The 16,970-nt window shown below is 40.4% G+C and overlaps 1 protein-coding gene across 1 annotated transcript; it reads left to right on the top strand.

Moving 5' to 3' along the window:
* Positions 1-442: 442 nt before the first annotated feature.
* LOC139664021 (solute carrier family 35 member F5-like) lies at positions 443-14,450 on the top strand. The gene is made up of 16 exons (XM_071542825.1): positions 443-557; positions 1,377-1,507; positions 1,766-1,831; positions 2,384-2,528; positions 3,839-3,988; positions 4,264-4,326; positions 4,595-4,676; positions 5,572-5,762; positions 7,330-7,411; positions 7,951-8,038; positions 8,563-8,627; positions 8,769-8,873; positions 10,305-10,464; positions 10,681-10,771; positions 11,917-12,071; positions 14,056-14,450. The coding sequence occupies exons 4-16, from the start codon at positions 2,394-2,396 to the stop codon at positions 14,135-14,137; spliced, it is 1,449 nt and encodes a 482-aa protein (XP_071398926.1). The 5' UTR covers positions 443-557; positions 1,377-1,507; positions 1,766-1,831; positions 2,384-2,393; the 3' UTR covers positions 14,138-14,450.
* The last annotated feature ends 2,520 nt before the right edge of the window (positions 14,451-16,970 follow it).

Here is a 16,970-nt window from a genome sequence, read left to right as displayed (position 1 = left end):
CCAGAACAAGCATGAGTCTTACACCCTACTTAAATAAATCTGCCCCCAGAACAAGCATGAGTACATCTGCCCCAGAACAGGCATGAGTCTTATAGCCTACCTCAGCAAAACTCCTATGATCAGCTGATGAAAACAGCACATTGTATTTATTTATTTATTTTTTGACCTGTTGATGGACCAACCGACCAACCTCCACTAGCTGCTGGTTGCAGCTAAAAACTCCAGAGTCAATATTATAATACGTGCATGAGTATTCGTTAAGCAGCCTGAATCTTGTGAAAGCTTTTTTATGTTAATAATGTTCTGGAGACAAGAGAATAACGGTCATCTGACTGAAGTCCCACTGAAACACTACATATCCCAGAAGCCTCGGTATGCGTTAAGTGATGTCACCTGATCAGAAAAAAGGGGCGAGTGTGCTAATGTTTACAACCATTGGGCTGTCAATCATTTCATCGTAATAACTGGGCATTTATCGATACTTCGGACATTGCAACTTATGAAAAGACGAGTAATTAATGGCGGTAACCAAATAAATGATTTCTCCCACCATTCAGGTAAAAAGACTGATAATTTGATCACTTGACAATCTAGCAAGAGTGTTAGCATCTAGCTAACGTTATCGTTATCTGATAAATACACGTAGCATAACGTTGTCACTAGATAACCTTAACTAGACAGGGTCGCTCGTATCCGATCTAATCCATGTTTTGTATCTGAGGAATCGACGTTATATCGAAACATTGCTAGCTGTGTGCGTGTTAGACCCCCAGTCTATCGCGTTAATGTAGCTTTAGAGCTAATAAACTGGCTAGCTGTTGCTCACGGTTGGCTTACTGTGCATGCAGGGGTTCAAGTCAGCTACCAAAACATTGACTGTTTTCACATATGACCTTGGAGAGTTTAGCTTGCGTATGGCAAACAATCTCTAAACTCATCATAATTTTACATACAGCTCTGTTTACTGTGCATGTCCACTGTAATGCTGACAGCCGTTGCAAATGTAATCAAACCTTTTCCAGCCTCATACTAGTGCAGGTCGAACTCTCATTTAGTTGTCACATACTGCCACGTGCCACATCTCACATGCAGTGCCCGTTTCAAAAGCTCAGACAATCATTTCAGAGAGAAATATATCTTTAATTAAGTATATCACTATGTAAACAAAGTTGTAGCACGACTGAATCTCTGGTAGTTTTAGACTTGGCTTGGCTTACTGCTGCTGACTGGATCACTTCATGAGTCAAGGCTGTTTCACATCAATATTTCCACTGTTGTTTTGCTGTGACGTTACAAAATCCTGGTCATTGATTTTAAATAAAAGCTACAATCTGTTAGATATAGAGTAACTATCTATTCCTCCCTTTTCGTGTCAGGTTTTGATTTGCCGTGGATCCCCTGGTTGGTGTTCACCAACATTTCTGAGCTGTTCCACATTGTGTTATCGACTGAGACTGAGCTGCACCTGGAGAAACCAGGGCTGACTTTGCAACGTGCTTTTCACAGGGTAAAATTTCTCTTTGAATAGATCTGTGTTAGTATGTAAAATGTTGTCCGTTATGTTCTTCGTTAAGTTCTGCTTGCATGTTACGATTAGTTATAACATGCTCTAGCCTGTAAGTTATCTTATCTGTCTGGGCACCAAAGTAAGTCCTTCTGGATTTTCACCTCAATGGCAATGTTCAGTCTTGCATAATAATGTGAGGGCTTTGAGAATAGATTGTGGACCATTTGTGCTGAGGATGGCTGTTGTTTTCACTCTCAGACTCCAGCCTGACTGAAGAGGCTTCACAGAAGTTCCCATAGAAGAATCCTTTCGAAGGATTTACAGGTGCTGCCATATTTGAACTACAACTTAAAATATTTACATTTCTGTCCTACAGTGAATGTTGTGGGACAGGTTCTGAAACGCCCTTGATATATTTACAATCCTGTCTTCATTTACATATACATCACTTCTGTCGGAAAGTCATTAACAGTGTCACAACACCACATTGTCATGAATTTCTGCGGAAAATGCTGAGTGCGATAGTGCAGTTCAGGTTAAGGTCCCCATGAAATGAACTCCCATTACTTTTACTTCCTGGAAACTGCAGAGTATCTTTCATGGTGACCTCATGCTGCACCAGTAGGCGTAAATATACTGTAAATTTCTAATATCAGATTTTTGATCAATCCTGCCCCTCCGCACCCCTAAAATTGCCTTTCTCTCCCTGACTCATATTCCATTGGTTTAGAATGATCCCTCACTACATTATGTCCAGCCCCAACATCCTGTTTCAACAGGAAATGCATCAAATCAAGGAAGTAAAGATGCCATTTCCTGGGGTCTTTAATTAGAAAATGTGTGTGTGTGTTCATGCATGCGTGTGCTCTTCTCTAGCAGTGTCCAGATGGTGTGGGTGTTCATCATGAACCGGATGGGCTCTCAGAGCAGCTCGGCGGCCCAGCGGAGGCGCATGGCCCTGGGGGTGGTGATACTCCTGCTGGTGGATGTCATCTGGGTGGCTTCCTCTGAGCTGACCTCAGTAAGGACTGTCTCACAGTCAGCCAGCTTACCTCCCCCCTGCTGGGTTCTTTTGGGCTGCAGTACACGATCACCACAGCAGCTTGGGGACACCTAGCTTTTGAAAATGCTTAATAAATAAGAATGTTTTCTTTGTTGGTTTGCAACTTAACTTAACACCATTAAAGACTAACTAGGTTTAGTTTGAGAAAAATCACACTAAAAAAATGAATTAAACTATACTGTATGTTCATCAAATAAAAAACCTCCTTACCAACTGTAAATGCTGCACACACATCCTTAAAGGAATAGTTCACCCAAAAATGAAAATTCTGTCATCATCTACTCACCCTCATGCCAAATGAAACACAGGTGAAGTTTGTCCATATAACACACAGGGAGGTTGCCAGCACAACTTGGTAGCAGCCTTCTCCAAAACAACTGAAGTCAATGGGGACCTGTTCTTTAGAGTTCCAAAAAGACATGGAGTTGTGCTGGCAGCCTCCCTGTGTGTTATATGGACAAACTTCACCTGTGTTTCAACTGGCATGAGGGTGAGTAGATGATGACAGAATTTTCATTTTTGGGTGAACTATTCCTTTAATGGGAACAGTCAGTTTTTCCAGGCGTTCCTCAGAGACGCTCTGCCTTCTGCAGGACGTCCCAGAGGTTTGTGGTGCTGGTTGGTAGACAAAACTTCATACCTCTTCATACCAAAGAAGACACTTTGATGAACATGAAGTGTGAGTGTTGAATAAATCTATCCAAAGTATTAGTAAATAGCTATTTTACATTAATAAAAGCATTGTAGGCATTTTCCCCTTACATCTTAATTGAAAAATAACAGAGAAAATAAAATAGTACTTTAAAAATTTAGAAAAGGCAAGGTGTCCCCAAACTTTTGATCAGCAGACTAGGTGTGAGGTCGATCATGTGCACGAGGCTTTGCATGTTTGAACCTGGTTCATGACCTACTGGTTCATGACCCCAGCTTTGTTCCTCTCTCCACTACATTCAATCCAGCAATGAAATGCAAAAGAAAATCTTAATACAGACAGGAGTGTCTATGATGCAAAACTGAGGTTGCGCATATTTGAATTGAGAGTGCAATCCCTCTGATAGCGCCCTGTGGAACTGAACTTCAAGCTTGGTGGAATGAAAGATGTCAAGCAGACCAGTGTTTTCTTTTTGTAAACAACAGAAGAAAAGCTGAGGAGGATGTAAATATGAGGCAGAGGTGTTCCTGGCCTGGACTTTCCAGCCCAGAACACATGTAGGTTAACTAATAAAATGATTATCCTAATAGCTCTCTTTTGTTGTTTGTTCCCTCAGTACATTTTCAAGCGGCAGGAGTACAACAAACCCTTCTTCAGCACGTTCACCAAGACCTCCATGTTTGTGCTGTACTTGCTGGGCTTCCTGCTGTGGCGGCCCTGGAGGCAGCAGTGCACCGGCACCCTGCAGCGGAGGCACTCTGCATTTGTAAGTAGTCATGTCACACTTCCACCACAACGGGGCACTATGCTGTTAAGATAGGATGAAACATTTATGATTCCTGTGGGGAAATTTGGTAATTGCAGCAGCAAAAATAAAACAAAACAAAACGAATAACACATATAGAAGATAATACAACAAAAAATAACTCAGTGAAGACTAAAACAACTGCGTGTTTGCATTGAGAATTTCAGTTATGTATTAGAAATCTTGGTTTGTTTTCAGTCTGTGAGCTCATCAGTTTTAATTGCACCTTTCTACAGTTTGCTGATGCTGAGGCCTACTTTGCCCCCTGCACCACTGACACCAGTGTAAACAACTCTTTGGTAAGTATTTTAATGACAGTGATAATGAGGGTTATACCAATCTGTTAGTTGAAGGTACTACAGGTGTTATAGTAGCTCATGAGTTCAGTAGATACATGTAGTTCTTACCATTTTCCAATTTGACAGTGGAGAGAGACAATTATGTAAACATTAACATCATAACCTGCTAACAAAAATACAAAATAGATGTTCAGATTTGGTTCGCCAACAATCTACAACTCTTGAATTTAATAATAGATGTCCGTCTTTGTCTCACTCCCTGGTGCAGAGTGAACCGCTGTATGTTCCAGTGAAGTTCCAGGATGTAGCTGCTGAGCACTCGCACTGTTTCAGCACAGACTGTGATGCCTGTGAGTACATGGACGAGTTTCTTCTGCTTTAAAAATAACTTGAAGCCAAATAATCTCAGGGAATAACACATTAGAAATAGAACGAAGACCCTGTTTTCGGTTGGTATTGACTTTGTATCATCTTCATCGTCTTGTATCAACAACATATCATCTTTTGAATCTACTAATACTTTATGAATGGGTGGAAAGCGTTGCATTTTGAATGATCTGTGATAGATTACGTCTCTGTCGTTATCAATTATACACCACTCCAATAAGATACAAGCTTTGCACAGCAGAGGGCAGCGGTGAGCTATGAGAATAGATTGGCTCCCCGCATAATCATTGTTCACAGCCAATGGGAAAGCTGTATATGGCATGAGAAACCTCTGTCTGACCTTTTAAGCGACCCTCAGGCTTAGTTCCCCCTCACATACCATCATAATAAGAAACGAGAGGATTACGCTCTCCTCTGTCTAGTCTGCACTCACCAAGCAATGATCACATTTGATGATATTTTGGCTTCCAGGTTCCCACACTTTTGTACAACGCATTTCTAGAGAGCTGTAATTGAACACTATATTTGGAGCTGGCTGATAGGCAATATGGCTTACGGAGCCCAAAGAAAAGGTTTTGAGACAATAGATTAGGGTTTTTATTGGGTTTGAATTTCAAGGGTGCATATGATTGTAACCTGTACTGAAATTGACTGGCTTTGCGTTCAGCGCAACCATGCATCAGCAGCTGATAAGCGTGATATTCTGTGGAGTACAATGCATGGACGGTCTTATTGCAAATGCAAATGGGGAGTCGGAATTGCATATTGCTTATTCCATGCTTGGGCATTTTAATAAAACATTTTCTCTTTCCCTGCCTCCATCTACTCACTCCTGTCTCCATTTCTTCCTCCCAGCAGCTTCCAAAAAGCAGCGGGTGCGTTTTAGTAATATCATGGAGGTGCGTCAGCTGCCCTCCACTCAAGCCCTGGAGGCCAAGCTGTCCCGCATGTCCTACCCGGCCGCCAAGGACCACGAGACCATGCTGCGTACCGTGGGCAAGCTGACTGTCACTGACGTGGCCAAAATCAGCTTCTTCTTCTGCTTTGTGGTGAGTAGGGGCCAGCTGTCGTTGGACGTGGACTGGTTAGTTTTAATTCTGATTCGTTGCCCCAAAATATGGACATAATCGTGTGCCGCTGATTTTGTTGCTGCAGGATTGATGGAGATTTTATTTTCATTAAAAAGTAGTAAGAGAGAGAGTATTAGCAGAATACAACTTTTGGCCTCCCATCTTAAAAAAACTGCACTACTGCTGAGCAAAGTTAGTCACTGAAAACCGCAGTGTCCTTTCCAGCAAGTGCACAAGGACACATGTACAACACAACCAATGAAGGCTGTAAGATTGCATGCAGTAAACTTTTTAGCCAGTTACAGAAGCAGTTTCACCCGGGTCCTTATAACTGTTTTTCTCTGTCTCTGCCCACTCTGCTCTTTGGTTTACATTTTGCAGAGAAAACACACGGCTGGTATCAGATTCAGTCAGCAAGTGGATTATAGTTTCAACAACAGCCATTCAAAGCATTTTCATGCTAAGAGCTGTCAAATAAATCAGATAAATCATCTAAGAAGATACCGACTTGGTAATCCACAACTGAGAAGATTTTTGGATTAAAAATTTTGTTCAGAAATGAACATTCAGTGCCGTTGGCAGGGACATAACACTACAGAAAATATGGATCCTGCCCATGATCCTGCCATCAATATATTATGCAGTATATTAATTAAATAATAGCAAAATTACTATTCTACAATTCACTCGGGACTCCTGGTGGTCTACTTTTAGAACCACCGTTCTGCAAAAAACATAGTATGGATTTGGGAAAATGTTATGAATTTTATGATTGATTGTTGATCAGTTACATCGAGGTAGGCTGTTTTTCTTAGGTTTTCTGTATTTAATGTTATTAATACAACAAACATTTAAAGAATTGTTACTCACTATAAATAAAACTTTTCCCCTCTTAGTTTTTGTATCTTGCTGGCTTCACTTCTCGTAAAGCTTAATTAACATCATGGCCCTCTGATCATTCTTTTTGTCCTATTTGCAGGCCAGTTGGCGTAGACTGTTTGGCTGGTGCTCTGAAAAATTGGCTTAAGTTTTTGGCATATATGAATTTTGTAAATGAGCAGAAAGTAACATTTTATGCATGCAGAAAAGCAAGTCATTCATCTCTAAACTTTCAAGAGGTAAACAACTCTTAATTTCCTGACTCTTTGTAAGCAACAAGTCAGAACCTCTGGGAGATGTCAAAGCAGAGTTCTGATGCACGTCTGAAAGTCTTTAAAAGAACTGAAAGTGCATTTGATCGCTTCAACATTTTGAAGAGTTTGGGGATTACACTCCAAAGTTTGGAAAAGTGTTCAAAAATATTGCTGCTTTGTCACAATATACAGGTGACTACACATTATACATAGTTTTCACCTATTGTGTTTTTTACATGATTGATTTGACATCTTTTAAATGTGATGGCTAAACTTCAACAATAGATTGTGTTCAAATCCAGATTAGAAATTGAGGTCTGGGGAAAAAGTATGGTACTTTAAATGGAAGATTTGTAGGAAAGCTGTCAGAGGTTTGTCACACTTGCCATCCACTGCCTCTGTCCCTCTTACAGTGGTTCCTGGCGAACTTGTCCTACCAGGAGGCGCTGTCCGACACGCAGGTTGCCATCGTCAACATCCTGTCATCCACCTCAGGTGACTGGACAACAAATAGATACAGTAGAACTTCTGCACGCCTCAAAGTCCCAAAAGGGCTTTTAACTCTGGCCCAACTGCAAAGATAACTCTAGGCTAAATGTGTGCTGTGTGAAAAGCCCTCAAGACGGGTACGGAAGAGAAGATTGAACGTCGACAATTGAATGGAAGAAGCTCTCACACACTGTCCACATCACTTGCAGTTAAAATCGGTTTTATTGGCAACAGCGTTTCGGTACAAAGACCGTCATCACGCAGGTTATCCTACCCATCCTAGCCATCGTAATTGCAAGTGAAGTGGACAGTGTTTGGGTGCTTCTTCCATTCAGTTGTCGCCAAATAGGTAACAGAACTTGGTTTAAAGGAAATTGGCCGCTTTCCCCTCGTTTATCTCTGGATCTTGACGGTGATGTTAGCCATCATATATGCTTTGTAGCTCGAGTACTATATACTGTATCTGCTGCCTTGGCTGTTCAGTCTTTCAACAGTCTTTCAGTGTTGTCTGACTCATCTCTGGTCCTTCACCTCTCCCTCTTCAGGTCTGTTTACTCTCATCCTGGCAGCTATATTTCCAAGTAACAGCAGCGACCGCTTCACCTTGTCCAAGCTGTTAGCCGTGGCTCTGAGGTAAGAGCTTTAGAATGAAAAGTGCTGACAGGTGAGGGAGCCGGGCGTGCTCCGTTTATATTTGCATGGAGTTTATGTATTGTTTTTTTACGCCGTTGATGTCTGCCTAATGTGTCTTCATGCTTTAAATCAACCAGTGTTCAATCTGATCATGATCACCATATGCATCAGCCACAGAGGCTGTAGTTCAATTTCACTTGAAGGAATATGTTTTTTGTTTGCAGCTGTGTTGAGAAAAAAAAAGTGGTTATGTGAACAATAAATGAAGAGTTCTTTTCCAAAATGTTGTATATTTATTTTGGGAAACCAGCAGAAATTAAGCATTCATTATCTCTAAAATAAAGAGGATCCTGGCTTTAAAAGTATTATTTTGGCAACCGAGGACCTACTATCCTTTAAAAAGTCCTATAATTTTATGCTGTCTCTGTCTTTGTTTGAGTAGGTGTCATTTTTTTTGTATGTAAGTATGTAACCTTCTGACTTGAATGGGTCAGTTTATCGAGTGTCTCTTCTCTTTTGTTCAGCATGGGAGGTGTTGCCCTCGTTAGTTTCTCCAGCATGGACAATGCTGACGGGAAAGGCATCATAGGTAACCATGAAGTTTCAATACAGACACCTGTCAGTCCTTCTCACCATTGTTTGCCCTGTTCCCTAGCATGGCTGTGAGTGAAAAGAGTTTGAACCATTATGTTTTTTTATATAATGGCATCGAAATCTTTGTTTTCTGAAGGTTCTCTGTGGTCGTTGGCTGGCGCTGCGCTTTACGCAGTCTACATTGTAATGATCAAGCGAAGGGTGGATCGGGAGGATAAGCTGGACATTCCCATGTTCTTTGGTAAGCAGATGTTAAAGTCATAAATTATTTTTTAAGTATATATCAACTACAGCTGTACAGCAGTCACATATCATGTATATCATGATTTTAGTTTACATGTTTCATGTCACTTTCAGTTAGAACAAAAGTTGTAGTTGTATTGTCAGTATGTTGATAAAGAATGCAATAAAATAATTCTTCCCCAAATTATCAAGATTGATAATCATGACCCAGGATGATAATTTTAGTCATATTCATGCAGCCCTGACCTATTAGCATGTATCACAATATCATCTGTATCATGTTTTCATGAAGTTTGCTGCAAACTGAAAACATGATACAGATGATATTGTGATACATGCTAATAGGTCAGGGCTGCATGAATATGACTAAAATTATCATCCTGGGTCATGATTATCAGTCTTGACAAGTTGTCAGGATCGTTTCAACCTTCTTTGACATAATCCTAAAAATCATACTTTTTGAACCAATTCTGGATGATATCATTAGATTTAGGCTCCCTATAATTTGATTTTTTTTTATCAATTATGCCTTCAAACAAAGAACCCTATTTGATTTTTTGGGGTCTCCTTACAATTATGCAAAATTATGTACTTGACATACTAGACATTCGTACTTTCAATTTTATAGCCATTCCATAACATATTGAGTTTGATGGTTATATAGCAGCTGAAAGACAACAAGCTCTGCTTTCTTCACTATGAATGCACACCGCACTCCAACACTCTTCATATCATGCAATTTGAAAATGTCACTCATCTGAAATATCAAATTGGACTTATATGCTTCTTCATTTGGAGGCTTCAGTTATACTTAAAGTTAAACCACTTCAATTTATAGAGGCTTTGCAGTTGCGTCACAAATGTCCTTGCAGCTACGTCTGATGTCATCATCGAGGTGAAGTGGAGAACTGTCTGAACACAAGCAACAGCTGAACATATAACAACCGGGTTAGAAAAATAGAGATATCTAAAACATATAGCATAAGTAAAAGTGAATGGCCTATGGTAGATTTGTTTCTAAAGTCTGATTACTGTGATAGAGTAATCTACATTGTCTAAACCCCTCCCCCTGCGGTCCAAGTCTCTGCTCCAAAGCACGAGTTGCAGCTTGACAAGAGTCAGCTCGATAAAACTAAACACTTTTTTGGCTTTGTTAGCTAGCTAACTAGCCAGCAGGCTAATTTAGCAAAGGAACCAATGTTAATATTAACAACCTGACGACATCTAAACACAAAATCTATCAGATGCATCAGTGGCAGCAAAATTAGTTCCTAGTCAAAAACAGCACAGAAATGAACCATTTCTTTTCCATATGGTTGGGATGGTCAAGTCACAAGTTTATAAATGCAACCAGCTGTTGCAACCGTCACTCTGGTCGTCAGAGTCTGGTCGTACCTCTGTTGACCTGGAGCTGCTGTGTGTCTCTCAGGGTTTGTGGGTCTGTTCAACCTGCTGCTGCTGTGGCCCGGCTTCCTCCTGCTGCACTATACGGGCTTCGAGGCCTTTGAGCTCCCCAGCCAGCTGGTGTGGACCTACATCCTCATCAACGGCCTCATCGGGACCGTCCTCTCAGAGTTCCTGTGGCTTTGGTGAGCACCCCACCCATAATCTATTGGAACATACGCCAAATTGTCACAATTTACATTTTGCAAGTACCTAAGCACTTGAGTATAACAAACTACTCTTAGTTGAGCAGTTTTCTATGTATGTGCTCTCACTCTGACTTTAAGCTAACAGAATTTCAGCTTGAGTAAAATATTTCAGTAATGTTTCAATACTTTGACGATGCGGCGTTCTGTTCACAGGGGCTGTTTCCTCACCTCATCCCTAATAGGAACTCTGGCCCTGAGCCTCACCATCCCTCTCTCTATTATGGCAGATATTTGCATGCAGAAGGTAAGTTTCACAATTGGGCTCAGATTTGGAAAGGTTTTTTTTCTTTACATTTTAATCGGAAAGTGAGATTCACGATAATGCCCTCAAGTTTTTTTTTCATCTTGGCCATGGAGAAAACGTGGATTTTTGTTGCAAACATGTTTCTGCCAGCTGCTTTGAGAGATGTTTGTTTGGTTAAGTGTTCACTATTTATGTGATGACCCTGTTTGGTTGGCATTGGTGAGTCTCCAACTTAAAGAGGAAAGGTCTGAGCAGATTATGTAAAAAAAAAAAAAACACAGGTTCACTTTGGCAGCAATTTCAATTTTGCTTAAGAAATGTTTATTGCTTTTAGTCAAATTGTATTCTTTTCATCCAGTTTTTGTCCTATCAATTTAAAGGATAAGGCTGTTTTTTTTTAATGCATTTCTTACCGTCAACAAATCCTATGAAAATAACAAAATCAACAATGCGTTTGCTCTACTCCCGTTACTTTCTGACTTCCCACATACCGTTTTTAGCCTTCAACCCGGGAGTCATTGGCTCCAATTGTAAGCTAAAAACCTTGAAATACAACTCACAAAGACATAGTTTCACTTTTAAAAATCGCTAACTATTACCATGAAAAGTCAGACTGTTGTAGTTATTACCAAATCAAATTCTTCTACTTTCCTGATATCGAAAATGTGTTTACAGCCGGCTTATTAAGTTGTTTGAGGAAAAAGTCGGCCGGCCCGGTGCATTGTGATGATGAAATATGCTGCCAGAGCAGCAGCATGGCTCTTTGACGTGTTTTTAATCGTTTTTTAATACAATGGAGTTCTATGGCTGCTGGGACATGGCTGCATTGGGCACCGGCTACATGGACGAGATTTGTTGGCAATTGCTGATTTTGTTATTTTCATAGGATTTGTTGACGTAAGAAATGCATTAAAAAACACCAGCGTTAACCTTTAAGTAATGTCAGTCCTATTCCAATCTCAATCTGCCCTGAATCTGCAGGTTGGCAGTTTTACTCAAATTAAAGTAGGAAGAGTAGAGTAAATTGTTGTTTATTTAAGGAACAATCAAGTTACAGATTTAAATTTTCTTTACTACACCCAATCTCTGAAGTACAGTAATTAGATTAGTTGTAACTAGTTACTTTCCCCCCTCTGTGCGGGCAGGTGCGTTTCTCCTGGCTGTTTTTTGCTGGAGCCGTCCCCGTCTTCCTCTCCTTCTTCATCGCCACGCTCTTATGTCACTACAACAACTGGGACCCCGTCATGGTGGGGCTGAGGAGAGTATTCGCCTTCATTTGCCGGAAACATCGCATTCAGAGGTACAGAACAGTTCAATGTGGTGTAACTCAAACTCCATGGCGGCCATGTTGGAGGTCCTCAGCTCTTGGCAACAGTGGCTGTGAACGGCTGATTGTGTTTCTAACTTGCCCGTCTCAACAGAATTCAATAGACATGGTTAATTTCTGTGCTGTTTTTGACTGGGAACTGATCATTTGGCCACTGATAAAGTATCAAGTGGAAGCTAGGGTTAGTAGTGCCGGCTACTAGTTGCATGTTGCAACCTAACTCTGCATTGGAGTAAAGACTAAGACCAGAGGGGCTAGAGTTAAAGACAGTTTCCTAACCACATTTTGGACACAAATCTGCCTTATCAGAGTATTCACTCTTACTTATATCTTTGCTGAATTGACCTACAGCCACACCACTGCAATCCTTGGGTAGGCTACCTCTCTTTTTCTAGACTGGTTGTTAAGTATTTAGACAATATTTGCACACAGCCTGTTCTCCACTGGACCGCCATGAGAGCAGCAGCCGTGGTTGCCAGGAGATTTGTGACACAACTGCAAAGCCTCTATAGCATAGCCTACTGTTAAGAGTGTAAACATGTAAACAGACAATGTAATGGAGAAATACAGCAGGAACCTAATTATAATGGAAAAATACAGCAGGACCCTTGTCCCTTTCCTGACCCTGTCCTGACCAGATGTCAATTCAAAGAAGCTTTATTCAAATCAGAGAGGCTTTATTGGCATGACCATATTGCAGTACAGTATTGCCAAAATGTCCCCATATGTGACATGCAAAACCTTGTTCCTGTCCTGATTGGATGTTCCTACATGTGATGTGCGACAGAGACTTTATTACATTTTCAGATTTTATTACATGTTTGACCCTGCCTCGACCTCACCATATGAATAGTTGTTTTGTACTTCTGTAATGCAATAGGCGTAGGGCTGGGCGATAATTCAATATTATCGTTTATCGTCTTTCCGTGGAATCATATCGTGATGATATGAAGATATTTTAATATCGTGACATACATTTCTGCTGTCTAAATTGATGATGACAAGCACATTTTTCTTAAAAACTCTCATAAAATGAGGTATGGTATATATGGTATATTATTTGAATATTTCAGTTTTGTTTGACACCACACCTAACATCACCATTCGGTTCAATGAGATGAACATTAATTTGATTATTTAACGTGATTTTGCATACAGGAACCATATCGTGATATATATTGATATTGAGAAAAATCCTTGTGATTATCATGATATTGATTTCAACCATATCACCCAGCCCTAAATAGGCGTGGAGTATGGGTGTTAAGGAACGGCGAAATGTATAAGAGGGAACTGAGAGAAGAGGAAGTTGCTCACTCAGCCTGAAACTCTGTTGAAGGTAGTTTGTGCCCACCTGCAGGTGTAACGAATAAACCCAGAAAGGACACTCTCTTGTTTCTCAACTCTTTTTTATTACAGAAAACTTCTACCACAGACACACATACAAAATAGGGGGGAAAATACTGGGTGAGATATTCAATTCGGGGTGGGATGAAAAATGCTATTAAAGGGATTTATATCCAGTCTTCTAAAGTTTTGATTAAAATGACTTATTAAAATAATTTAAGAATGAATGCTCTATCATTACAAAGTGAATTGCTGTTTAAGTACATTCTGGCTTGACTGATTAAAAATGAATTGACCCCAACCCTGACGCACTTACGTGTACACACACACACACACACACACACACACACACACACACACACACACACAGAGAGCCTTTTCTCCTCTGACATTCTTACAAGGACAATGGATTTCACTGAAGCTTATAGCCTTGCTAAGTTAAGTCTGTAATCAGATGCACATGCTTGACTGCCTATCCTCTGCTTGGCAGTTATGTTCTCTATTCTTCAGTGAATGCTTGTTCCCATTTAGAGGAGGATGATTATCTTAATGATAGTTGTCAAGATGATGACTGTGATGATGATTGACACCCTCATCCCTCCGCCCCCAGATTGCCAGAAGACAGCGAGCAGTGTGAAAGCCTTATCCCCCTACACACCGTCTCCCCTAATGAAGGAAGCTTCTGTTCGTGATGCAACAACCAATCACAAAGTAAGTGCTCGCCCAGCCCCTCCTGTGTGTTTGTGTATGTACCTGTCATTGTTTGTTTGTATGTGAATGCTAATGTGAATATACCTTAATCGGCTTGGTTGGTTGAATCTGAAAGCTTGAAAACTCTGAAACTATTTATCATCTTTGCCTCTGAACCATAAATGTTCAGAGAAGAAATGAGTTTCAGATGGAAAAGAGTTTTGCTCCAAAATGAGATATCAATCATTTGAAAAAAGTGACAACTTCTATTACAAAATAATTCATAAAAACACAAAATTAAAACAAATTATGGTTCTTTTTGAAGGATAGAGGACAAACAAAGTCCTTAGTTGACAAAAACAATAACATTTTCACAGATTGCATCCTCTATATTTTATAAATGTATAACAGTGAAATTCAGATTAAGTTTTTTTTCCCCCCAAAACAGATATATAGGGTCTTGGAAGGGAACTTTTTAAAATGCTGTCAAGGCTCATACCAAGGCTTTCCTCCCCACTTCCGCTGAGTGTTGTTTCTCTTTGAACATCTGTCACGCATCTATCGGACCTCAGTGTTTGGACATGGCGGTCAGCGAGAGAGACCGGACACGAGCAAGACAGGATGGTCATCACGTAAATATTTTAGATCAGGGTTTGGCCACCCACTCCACAAAGTCTGGACTCATTTCAGCATAGTGGCCTGTCTCCTCACTATTCATAGGGTTAGTCAGTCTTTTCTCATCTGCCACCCACAAAGCAATCGGCAGCAGGGCAGAGAGAGATTTTGAAATCAGCATGTGGTTTCTAACAGAAGTGTCAGTTGGGGGATGAACACTGTGCAATTCAAGACAAATTTAAGCCTGTCTGCTGGTTATGTAGCTTCTAATCAAGTCGAGGCCTATGTGTGTGTATGCGTCTGTGTTTGTTTCTGTCTGCTTCATATCTGTTAGTACTGTAAATGCCGGTCCGATTCCATTTCCTCACCCTGCTGTTTGACTCGTTTTGTCTCCCAAGGTGGCGAACGTGGAGCTCGATGAGGTGACAATCTGGAAGTTATCAAAACAGAGACGTTGAACTACCCCAGTGCCTCTTATTAAGCCTATTTATTTTCTACAGTGTTGAGATGACCCATCCATTTCTACAAGTCATTTTTATTTCACGAACTCCAGTCCCGGTCGACTGAAATTCTCCGTTTTGTGTTTTTTTTTTTTCGACGTTGCTGTGTGAAGAGGAACTTTATGGTACATCAAGGTGCTGGACTTTATCAGTGGTTATAATAGCGTCATGTGACCAGTTGAAATGGTACAAGTTGAACCTGATGAATAACACTAACAGGGGGAGGAGCGTGTGTGTTTCTTCCTGGATCTGAACCAATGGAGAGGAGTTCTTCCGGTGGTTTTTTACGGAGGGACGGGTTCTGGACATCGTCACGTTTGTTCGTAGGCCTTATGAAGCCTCGCTGCTTGTTCATAAGTGGACGTGTGACGCAGGCACAATGCAGATTCACAAATTTTATTACATTATGGACCAGTCAAATAGATACAGAAGATTTTGCTTTTCATTTATACTGTCCAGGTATTGATCCTGATCAATTTTTAAATGAACAAGCCTCTTTTCCCAAGCACAGAACAGACCTAGTCCTACGTTTTCTCCTGGCAGTATTTGTATCACCAAGGGAGGTTGTTACCTAAGTACCTCCTTGAATTTTATACTCTGGAACCAGGCTGTCGGTAGTTTCAACACCTGCACCCATAAAAATCCTACATGACAATCTTGTATTTTCCTTTTTTTTGTAGAAAACTATTCCAATTTGAGGTGTCACAGTGATTTCTAGAAGAGAAATTGTCTTGTCTTCAAATCGGCTTTGCAAACGCACAACGCAAGGTGACACACATGACAACTACATGACACGGCAGTGATTTGATAACCAATAATCTGTTAGAATCAGAAAGGTGTTGGTGTCTGAGTCACTGCGGCTGTGGCAATCCGGTGACAAGTTCACGGCAGCCAGCCTGGGCACCTTGGGTAATAATCCAAACTGTTGAGAGCGACCTCGGCCATGATGGGTGAGATATTTTTCCACTTCCCTCAGTCCTCCAGGTGATACTTATACTGTCTGGAGGGATTTTAATATCTGTCAGCAGAAAATATCCATCAAAGTTGTTTTTTTTTTTTTTGTACGTCTGGGACTAGGCTCGATTTATTTGTCAAGGAAACCGTTGTGAGTCTGAAGTTGGACATGAAGAGAATTAGAAGCGTCACATCCTACGGACCAACGCTTTTTAAGAACCACCCTCTTGTTTTCTCCCGGTCCCGCCTCCCTCCGTCTGACAATGCTGGATCATAAAGACAAACTGTGATTAAGACAATTTTTACACGTGTTTGAATGTGAACTAACAAAAACCCTTCCACTATAAGCTACAAAACGCTTCGCTGCAATATCGGTTGTCGGCTTGAATGAACAGTTTCTGTTTTTCAAAATGGGTGTAAATACTGTACACAATGAAACATTAACAAAGTAGTTATGTTTTGTTTGTGGATTTCAGATGACCACTAAAGATTCCTATTCTGAGATTTTATTGTTTTGTCATTTTATATTTTATGTATTCAGTGCAAACACTTAGCAGTCATTTAATTGACAGAGAAACGGTTTGTGTTATGGCCAAATTATCTTTTACTTGCAACTGAGATTATATGAACGGTTGTATATTATGTTCATTTTCAGAAAAACAGCAATCATTCACTGTGTATGTGTGATTTCATATGATGAAAAAGAGCATTTCTTTTACCTCATTATTATCCTAAATGTCTGTCATATAATCAAGGATGCACACTA

Source organism: Centroberyx affinis, unplaced genomic scaffold, assembly GCF_046629955.1.
Source record: "Centroberyx affinis isolate AG114_WGS23_722 - 3 ecotype Tasmania unplaced genomic scaffold, CSIRO-AGI_Caff_v1 ptg004190l_1, whole genome shotgun sequence".
Lineage (NCBI taxonomy): Eukaryota > Metazoa > Chordata > Actinopteri > Beryciformes > Berycidae > Centroberyx > Centroberyx affinis.
The sequence above is the reverse complement of the archived record's forward strand: the minus strand, read 5'-3'. Positions and strand labels throughout refer to the sequence as shown.

Bases quoted from the DNA above. Each gene is read 5' to 3' on its own strand.
- LOC139664021 (XM_071542825.1), top strand. From the start codon at position 2,394: ATGGTGTGGGTGTTCATCATGAACCGGATGGGCTCTCAGAGCAGCTCG. The intron at 8,874-10,304 runs GTAAGCAGATGT...TGTGTCTCTCAG, and splicing joins GGACATTCCCATGTTCTTTG to GGTTTGTGGGTCTGTTCAAC. The intron at 10,465-10,680 runs GTGAGCACCCCA...TTCTGTTCACAG, and splicing joins TCAGAGTTCCTGTGGCTTTG to GGGCTGTTTCCTCACCTCAT.